Source organism: Crotalus tigris, unplaced genomic scaffold, assembly GCF_016545835.1.
Source record: "Crotalus tigris isolate CLP2741 ecotype Arizona unplaced genomic scaffold, ASM1654583v1 scf7180000018301.7375997, whole genome shotgun sequence".
Classification (NCBI taxonomy): Eukaryota; Metazoa; Chordata; class Lepidosauria; order Squamata; family Viperidae; genus Crotalus; species Crotalus tigris.
The window spans coordinates 2,595,158-2,605,380 of NW_024096931.1; the positions used below are offsets into that span (position 1 = coordinate 2,595,158).

The following is a 10,223-nucleotide window of genomic DNA, read 5'->3' on the forward strand; positions in this document are numbered from 1 at the left end:
AAGGGACCTTGGAGGTCTTCTAATCCAACCACTGCTCAACAGGAGACCTTATACCAGTGGTTCTCAATCTTTTTAATGCCGCGACCCCCAACCGGTCGTAAGTCGAGGACTACTCAACTGGTGCAGCACCGTTTGCAGAATGGGGCTTTTGGCGGGCTCAGCAGGGCCGAGACAGCCTGGACAATTCCTATTGGCTTTGGAAAGCCAATAGAATTAGACTCTATTCAAGAGAGTCTATTCTATTGGCTTTCAAAAGCCAATAGAATAAAAGGGAGTAGCACAGCTAAGGAAAAGGGGGAAAAAATGGCGAACTACGTTGTTTGGCGACCCCCGTGAAATGGTCGTTCGACCCCAAATGGGGTCCCGACCCACAGGTTGAGAACCACTGCCTTATACGATTTCAGATAAATAGCCATCCAGTCTCTCCTTAAAAACCTCCAATGATGGAGCACCCACAACCTCTGATGGCAATCTGTTCCACTGGTTAATTGCTCTCCCTGTCAGGAAATTTCTCCTTAGTTCTAGGCTGCTTCTCGGTTACTAATTCTTCTGTCCTTGATTAATATTCCAAAGCCGGATGTGCTCTTTTCTTCTAGAAAGACCACCTGCCCCTAAGTTTGGTCCTTCAAAATTGACCTCGCCCTCTGAACTAAATTGCAAATGTACACCTATCTATCCCTGGAATCAGCATGGTCAAACTAGGCTTTTTTTCCCAAGGGCCTCGAAAAGGACAAACTTCTAAAAGGCATTTATTATGTTGCTGTGATCATCTTGAATTACGTTTTTTTTAACCTCCACTGCTACCGAGAATGGACTTCAATCTAACTGCAGTCATTGATCAAAAATTCAATATAGTAAACAAAATCTAAAATGATTTCAAGCATCTAAGAGTCTTCCTCTACAAGCGAAATTGCTTGGGGCTATTTTGTGGCTGGGAGAGAAACGCCAAGGCATTTTCTGCTTTTTATTATTATTCTTATTCTCTTTGCCAGTCAGTTTTGTGGTCCTTGATGCTGTCAGTACAGTACTGTGTGTACCGTCAAACCCACATCTGTCTTACAAAACTTGTCTGTCCCCAAACTCTTGCTTTTAAATCTAAACTTCAGGCCATTTGAACCTATTACATGTTTATAGGTTGTCCTGGACTTATAGCCATTTGTTTAGGGACTATTCAAGGTTAACAGTGGTATTTATAAAGGTAGTTAGTAAGGCCACATCTGGAATCCTGCATCCAGTTTTGGTCACCACATTGCAAAAAAGATGTTGAGACTTTGAAAAAAGTGCAAGGAAGAGCAACTGAGATGGTTAAAGGCCTGGAGACTAAAACATGAAGAACGGTTGCAGGAATTGGGTAGAAAAATCTAGAAAAAAGAAGGACTGGGGGTGATAGGATAGCAGTCTTCCAATATTTGAGGAGCTGGGGGGTGTCAATTTATTCTCCAAAGCACCTGAAGGCAAGACAAGAAACAATGGATGGAAATTAATCAAGGAGAGAAACAACCTGTAATTAAGGAGAAATTTCCTGACAGTGAGAACAATCAAACAGTGGAACAGCTTGCTGTCAGAAGTTGTGGATGAAGAGATTGGACAATCATTTGTCTGAAATGGTAGAGGGTTGTCACTAATTAAGAGCACTCTATTCTGTCCAGGATAATTTAAAAAATTATCTTTGGAAATTAAAGTAAACTTCCTGTTCTATTCCATTAAGCTGAGTGAAAACAAGTAGGAGAAACATACAGAAGAATTTTTCTAACCTCTAATTCTTTCCCTTCCCCGCCCCATTTTTTCAGGCTGATAGAAAATGACTGCATAAGAAATTCATAAATTGACGCAGAGCAAAGCTAAGCTGTTGAATAAGAGATTTTTACCTCTACAAATATGCATTTTCTTTCTTTCTTTTTTATGAATTCATTTTAAGAGAATGGCAAAAAGAGTCAAATATCTCAGTTCTGTTTAGCAATGCAATATAAATCATACCATAATACAATTTTATATAGTTGATTAAAAACAGAAGCTATTTGAATCAGATTATATGGGATGACTAGAACTTCTCCCTTCACCTCTGAACAATCTGTGTTTTGATTATAATAGCAGCACATAGGAATGAGGTAGGTTTAAATGTTATGGAAATTAAATAACATTTGTTCTAGTTGCAGCAAGAATGAGCGGCAACAACCTTGGACCGCAGAAAGGAAAACAAGAGGCCAAACCAAACTGTGCAGAAGCAAGCCCTAGAATTTGAAGTGATAACACAGTATCAGACATCGTGTTTAAATGTTCAGCAAAGAAAAATAAAACCTTGAACTTGAGGGTCTATTTAGAAAAGGTAGAATAAAAATACATGCTGAGTGTTTCATAATAATAGTAATAATAATAAAGTTGGAAGGGACCTTGGGGGTCATCTAGTCCAACCCCCTGCTCAGGCAGGAAACCCTATACCATTTCAGACACATGGCTGTCCAGTCTCTTCTTAAAAACTTCCAGTGTTGGAGTATTCACCGCTTCTGGAGGCAGGTTGTTCCACTCGTTCATTGTTCTAACTGTCAGGAAGTTTCTCCTTAGTTCTAGGTTGCTTCTCTCCTTGAATAGTTTCCATCCATTGCTTCTTGTCCTACCTTCAGGTGCTTTGGAAAATAGCTTGACTCCCTCTTCTTTGTGGCAGCCCCTGAGATATTGGAACATTGCTATCATGTCCCCCCTCATCCTTCTCTTCACTAAACTAGACATACCCAATTCCAGCAGCCTTTCCTTATATGTTTTAGCCTCCAGTCCCCTAATCATCTTTGTTGCTCTTCTCTGTACTCTTTCTAGAGTCTCAGCATCTTTTTTACATCGCGGTGATCAAAACTGGATGCAGTATTTCAAGTGTGGCCTTACCAAGGCATTGTAAAGTGATATTAATACTTCTTGATTCTATCCTTCTGTTAATGCAGGCTAGCATTGTGTTGGCTTTTTTGGCAGCTGCAGCACACGGCTGGCTCCTATTTAAATGATTGTCCTTTAGGACTCCGAGATCCCTCTCACAGTTACTACTATTGAGCAAGGTACCCCCTATACTATATATTTGGTTTTTCTTGCCTAAATGTAGAACCTTACTTTTTTCACCATTGAATTTCATTTTGATAGATAGCGCCCAGTGTTCAAGTCTGACCGATCACATCATAGGAATGCACAAATGTCCAGAGTTCGGTTTAGTTTTTTGAAATGTCTGCTTTAAGCAAAGGCATCTTAAAAATTTGCCCATCTCTCCCTTCGAAAAAAGGACAAAAATACCCCCCCCCCAATAAGCAATCTCACCACTTTATTTGTTATAATGTTTTGTGATTTGATTTTTGTGTAGACAAGCCCCATCGTGGTGGCTAATTAAGAAACTTCCCCAAATGCCAAATGCTGCCTAGAATAATTGTGTCCCTTGCTCAGACGAGATAAAACAGGATATTGCGGGTTGCGCATTTAGCTTCAGGATCTGTGTGCGTTAAGAAGACACTGAAGGAGGGGCTGCTTCTTCTCTTCACTTCTTCAAAATGTCTGCTGCTCTTGTAGTAGTGTCAGCAGTGGGATGACTGTTTGACGAAATTCAGGAGAAGGGAAATGAAATTAAGAAACAGAGGTTTTCAACTGAAAAAACAACAACCCTGAGTAGACAAATTCCTGAAAAGTGGAAGAACTTGAACAACAAAAACATCTTCCTTCCCCTGTCCTGGGGGACAATCTAGAGCATCCTGTCATACAGCATCACAGTCTGGTTTGGAGGCATCACTGCTTCAGACAGGAAGGTGGTGCAGAGAGTGGTGAGGACGGCAGAAAAGATCATTGGGAGTTCCCTCCCTCCCATCCAGGACATAGCACAGAAGCGTTGCTTGAGCAGGGTCCATAAGAGCATCAGGGACACTACACATCCTCTTCATGACCTGTTTTCCTTGTTCCCTTCTGGGAGGAGGGGGCTTCGTGGTATCCGAAGCAGAACATCCAGATTCAGCCATAGTTTCATTCCATACAGCATTAACCTTGCGAACTCTCAAGCTTCCTCCTTCCGTTATACATTCAAGATGGACAGTATTTAATATTTATTTGCTATGTATATGTAGGGATGTGGGTCTATACATATGTTGTACATAGTATGTTTTAGGTGTGTGTCTTTGAGAGTGGGCAACTAAATTTCATTTTTGATGTGTTTTGTGCCCAGAGTAAAAAAAATGATAATAAAGGTGATTTTATCTAACAAAAGAAAAAAAAAAGTAGTCTAGGGTGAGTAGACAAAAGACAAGCCAATGAGAATTAAATGACAGAAATGATAACATTCTGAACACTCCCCCCCACCCAGAATTCTTAGTTGAATTAGGAGAATTGAGAGAAGCAGGTTGGCTTCTGGGCTGATGCAGAAATGACAAAATATCAAGTAAAAATTCCCTCTTTTTGCAATTGAGACATGATAGGGACTATTCTTTGCTACCAGGTCCACTCATGAGTACCTCCTAGCAACGGAGCCAGATTTAGCCCTTTCTAAAGAATTTGGGAAAGTCTGTTGGTCCTTAAGAACCCCTGCATGGATAACTGCAATGCCACTTCCTAGCCACTGGGGACACTAGTGCTGATATATAACTGAAAAGTCTATAGGTAGTCCTCGGCTTACAACAGTTCTTTAAGTAACTATTCAAAGTTACCAGTCACCTTTAAAGCCCTTCATGGCATAGGGCCAGGTTACTTACAGGACCGCATGCTGCTGCACAGTTCCCAGAGACCGGTGAGGTCCCATAGATTGGGCCTCCTTCAGGTCCCGTCAGCCAGACAATGTCAGCTGGTGGGCCCTCGGGGAAGGGCCTTTTCTGTGGTGGCTCCGACCTGGTGGAATCAACTTCCCCCCGAGGTTCGAACTACTCCCACCCTGCCGGCCTTTAAAAAAGCCATTAAAACTCTCCTGTTCCGGCAGGCCTGGGGCTGATGTCCCCAGGGGGGGCCGGGATATGATCGGACATGCTGTATGATTGTATTATTTTATTGTTTTATTGTTAGATGATTGTTTTAATTTTGTATGCCGCCCTGAGTCCTTTGGGATTAGGCGGCATATAAATAAAATTAAATAAATAAATAAATTTTAAAAAAGTAACTTATGACCATTTTTCACACAACCATTCCAGCATCCCCATGGTTACATGATCAAAATTCAGACACTTTGCAACTGACTCAGATTTATGACAGTTGCAGTGTCCCAGGGTCATGTGATCACCTTTTGCAAACTTCTGACAAGCAAAGTAAACAAGGAAGCCAGATTCACTTAACAACCGTGCTAGCAATTTAACAATTGCAGTGATTCACTTAACAACTGTGGCAAGAAAGTTTGTAAAATGGGTCAAAACTCACTTAACAAATGTCTCAGCAACAGATATTTTGAGCTCAGTTGTGATCATAAGTCAAGGACTACCTGTATCTTCTACCTGTATCTTTCTTCAGGTTGACAGGAACAACAGCATACCTGACTCCCACCTGATTCTGCGATGCTTTTTAATGGGGCAGATATTTCTAAAAGGGCAGCTGACTTTAGAATGGAATAGAATAACTTTATTGTCTCTTTAAATGTACACCAATCAACATACATGAAAATGAAATTTCATTGCATTCAGCTCTCAATGGGTAACCACCTCCAATATATGCTACATAAATATGACAAAAAATTATGCATATACCCCCCACACACACACACATATGACACAGAGAAACAACACAGTCTAGTTTGGATGTATACATATATATGGCGGAAAAAAAGAATCCTGGGAATTTACAAGATGGATGGCATAGGGAACAAAGCTAGTACAGAATCTGGTAGTTCTGCTATAAATACTTCGAAACCTCCTCCCAGAGAAGAGCAACAGAAACAGACCGTGAAGTGGTTGTGTGGCTTCTCTAACAGTGCTTCAAGCTCTAAGCACATATAAGCACTTATAAGCAGTATCCTGAATCATGGGAAACGAGCTTCCAATATCTTCTCAGCTGTCCTTTCCACACTCTGTATGAACCTTCTATATCAGTGGTTCTCAACCTTTTTAATGCCGCGACCCCCCAACCGGTCGTAGGTCGAGGACTACTCAACTGGTCGTAAGTCGAGGACTACTCAACTGGTGCAGCACCGTTTGCAGAATGGGACTTTTGACAGGCTCAGCAGGGCAGAGACAGCCTGGACAATTCCTATTGGTTTTTGAAAGCCAATAGAATTAGACTCTATTCAAGAGAGTCTATTCTATTGGCTTTCAAAAGCCAATAGAATAAAAGGGAGTAGCATAGCTAAGGAAAAGGGGGAAAAAATGGCGGACTGCGTTGTTTGGCGACCCCCGTGAAATGGCCGTTCGATCCCAAATGGGGTCCCGACCCACAGGTTGAGAACCACTGTTCTATATGAAGCTCTGCTACCACCAGACCAGATAATGATGCAGTTTGTTAAAACGCTCTCAATCGTGCCTCTGAAAAAGTGGCTAGGACAGAAGGAGAAAGACGCGCTCTCCTCATCCCATGCAGATGCTGGTTTGCACACTTCACTAAAGACAATGTACAAAGAGATCAATTCAGATTGTTAATTATCTGCACCCCCAGATATTTAATACTGTTGACCACCTCTACAACTGGAGTATGACTATGCCGGCTCTTTCTAAAATCAGCAATGGTCTCCTTTCTTTTATTAACATTTCCTTTTTAAAATCACTTACCCTTTTTTTCTTTGGCCAGTTAAAGATGCATCCCACCTTTCTCCTGCTCTTGGTGTATTTTCTGCATGCCAGCAGTCTTCCGGGTGAAAAGGCAACCCCAAAGAGGAGGAGGGCTCCATCATGTGTACGATGTTGCGGGAAGGACGAGCAGCCCATCTCCATGACTGCTTCCCGATTCACACGGATGACCAGCGACTCTCTTTATGCGCTCCCTAAAATTCAGCCCACCATTGATATCCACATCTTAAAAGGCAAGCAATCTCTTGTGATATTTTTTTCCCTTTCCTGCAAGGGTTGGATCAGTTATGTCCTTTTGCATCAGCTTTATCAGGAAGACTGGATAGGAAACACAGTGTCAAGCGTGGAAAACAGGGAATCAGGCAGTTCAAATGTATATAAGGATTTACTGCAAGCTTAACTGAATTACTAACAGTCAAAGCAAATTGGCGGTAGATAAGAGTCAATGGAATTCAAGGTGGGCTGGACTTAGCTCACTTGTGGGCATGAAGAGATTCATGACTAATGACACGTTTGACCCCTCCCTCAGCCTCATCATCTCCTACACACAGCCATACAAGCTATGTGTAATGCAAGACCTTACATTAAGCAAGACCTAGTATTTTCCCGCATTACATCCCTTACAGACCCCACCCCACCCCAACGGCCAAATGTCCAGTTTGATTTCACCCAATTCTCAGTTGTGGAGTTGTTATGGGAACCAAACTGATAAGCGCAGTTCACAGGCACCATTCTCAGGGTTTCAGTTTCCTCTTTGTGAGGAGATAAGGCAGATGGCCCAGAGCAAACTTTGAAGCCCCTCCCACTGACTAGATAAGATATAGGACTAACAACTAGACTACATTTCCCAGAGGCCATCTCTTAAGGATACAGCTTTTAACCCTTTAAATGCTAAATGCTGTAACAGAGTTCTTAATTCCTAAGCTAAATATATGTTCTGGCCAGAGTTACATACTGGTCCAGCACAACCACCAAGCTCCTTTCCAGCCCTCTAGATCTATGGGAACCACCTCCTCTATTATGTCCAGCTCTTCACTCAGCCCCAAATAATCTAGCAAATAAAAATCAAAATCCCTACTCCCACAGTGCCTTCTTTTGCAGGAAAAGAGAACAGGAAAAGGCCATCTCACGCCATCTAAATTTGTGACTCCTTATTTCTTCTTGTCTCCACAGGAGAAAAAGGTGAGATGGGGGACCAAGGACTTGCAGGGCTGGAAGGCAAATCAGGTGAGCCAGGCCTGCAGGGATCCAGCGGCCAGAAAGGACAAAAGGGTCAGGTGGGACCCCCTGGCCACTCCTGCAAGCAGCATTATGCTGCCTTTTCGATCGGCCGCAGCAAACCTCTCCACAGTTTGGATTACTACCAGCGGGTGACTTTCGACACGGAGTTCGTCAACCTCTACAAGCATTTCAACATGTTTACTGGCAGCTTCATCTGCTACGTCCCTGGGATCTACTTCTTCAACCTGAATGTCCACACCTGGAACTACAAGGAGACCTACCTGCACATCATGAAGAATGAAGACCAAGTGGCGATCCTCTATTCTCAGCCCAGCGAGCGGAGCATCATGCAGAGCCAAAGTCTCATGCTGGACCTCCTGGAAGGAGACGAGGTTTGGGTACGAATGTTCAAGCGGGAGCGGGAGAACGCCATCTACAGCGAGGAATCGGACATCTATATTATCTTCAACGGCCACCTAATTAAGCCAGCCGTAGAAGGAACTCCGACCCAAGGCTGACGTAGGAGAGGTGGCCCATCGGCTCTTTAAATGGTGCTTTTCCATGGACTTCAGCCACAAAGCTGCTTGGGGGGGGGGAAGGTCTATGATAACTCGCCACAACCAACTTGCCACAACCAACTTGCCAAGCCAACTCCCCACGACCAACTAACTGCGAGAAAACCTGCTGCAGGACAAGAATTACACTAATATCAAAGAAATAGTGGAATAAAATTATTAAATTATTAATATAATTTAAAATAATTAATTTGAATTGTTGAGTTGTCCCACAGTGAGTTGGCCATGGTGAACTGGCCGTGGAAAGTTGACTGTGGTGAGTTATCCACTCTGCAGTCCTCAGCGGGGTGAACTTATAAATAGGTGCTACTAGGCTTACAACTTTTTCCAGTGTTGCGATAGAGACACAGTCCCAGATCTTTGGGATCCTGCTGGGTAGTTCTCACAAAATGGCTGCAAGGGACGAGAGTTTGAACATTTGCCCCATGACCAAGATCCGTTACAAAAGATCAGAAGGTAAATTAGTAAGGCTGATCACTACCCTTATAGCTTCAGGGACTCCATCCATCACTTCTCAGCATACTTGATCTTGCAATAGTGGCAAATATCTGTAACTCGAGTGTAGAATGACCCATCACAAGACCCATCCTAGACCCTCACTTGGCACCCCCACACCAGAAGCCCTTATAAGCAGAAGAACACTGACATCCCCTAAACTCTGCTGAAGATGTTACCTAATCTGGTGACAAAATGTTCAGAAATCATCCCACAAGTTCAAAGAACGAACCTTCACCCTCATACTTGATCTTCTTCTGAGGAAGATTTTATGCTTTGTGCTTCAAAGAAAAGAGCAGTGTGTGTGTCAACAAAAGCAAAGATGACATTGTTTGGGGTGTAGCCATGTGCCATTTTATTTCCTAAGAATACTTCTTGGCTTCCTGTGGGTGCAGAGACATCCTTGGGAATCAGAATGATGGCAAAGATAGCATATACGATAAACATAGTCCTCAGTTTACGACTGATCATTTACCAACCATCTGAATAACAGACAGAATAACACGAGTTGGAAGGGACCTTGGAGGTCTAGTCCAACTCCTTGCTCAAGCAGGAGACCTTATACCAGGGTTAGGCAACCTTGGCTCTTTTATGACTCGTGGACTTCAATTCTCAGAATTCCTGAGCCAGCATGGCTCAGCTTGGAAACCTCTGCCTTTCCCCTTAGCGTGGCTGGCTCAGGAATTCTGGGAGTTGAAGTCCACGAGTCATAAAAGAGCGAAGGTTGCCTATCCCTGCTCTAAACTGATAACGTCTACATTAATTGACATTAATTATGCTTTCATATGTTCCTTTAGGGCAGGGGTAGGCAACCGTGGTTCTTTTACGATTTGTGGACTTCAACTCCCAGAATTAATGAGCCAGTATGGCTCAGCTTGGAAACCTCTGCCTTTCCCCTCAGCGTGGCTGGCTCAGGAATTCTGGGAGTTGAAGTCCACGAGTCATAAAAGAGCCAAGGTTGCCTACCCCTGCCCTATACCATTACAAACAAGTGGTTGTCCAATTTCTTCTTAAAAACCTCCAGTGTTGGAGCACCCACAACTTCAGAAGGCAAGCTATTCCACTGGTTGATTGCTCTCACCATTAGGAAATTTTTCCTTAATCCTAGGTTGTTTCTCTCCTTGGTAATTTTCCATCCATTGTTTCTTATCTTGCCTTTTGATGCTTTGGAAAATTAGTTGCCCCCCCCTCTTCTTTGTGGCAGCCCCTCAAATAA

At 42.9% G+C, this 10,223-nt stretch overlaps 1 protein-coding gene across 1 annotated transcript; it reads left to right on the forward strand.

The window, feature by feature from the left end:
- Positions 1 to 6,723: 6,723 nt before the first annotated feature.
- Positions 6,724 to 8,455, forward strand: C1QTNF8 (C1q and TNF related 8). The gene is made up of 2 exons (XM_039349633.1): positions 6,724 to 6,949; positions 7,890 to 8,455. The coding sequence occupies exons 1-2, from the start codon at positions 6,724 to 6,726 to the stop codon at positions 8,453 to 8,455; spliced, it is 792 nt and encodes a 263-aa protein (XP_039205567.1).
- Positions 8,456 to 10,223: the final 1,768 nt, after the last annotated feature.

Bases quoted from the DNA above. Each gene is read 5' to 3' on its own strand.
- C1QTNF8 (XM_039349633.1), top strand. From the start codon at position 6,724: ATGCATCCCACCTTTCTCCTGCTCTTGGTGTATTTTCTGCATGCCAGC. The intron at 6,950-7,889 runs GCAAGCAATCTC...TTGTCTCCACAG, and splicing joins TGATATCCACATCTTAAAAG to GAGAAAAAGGTGAGATGGGG.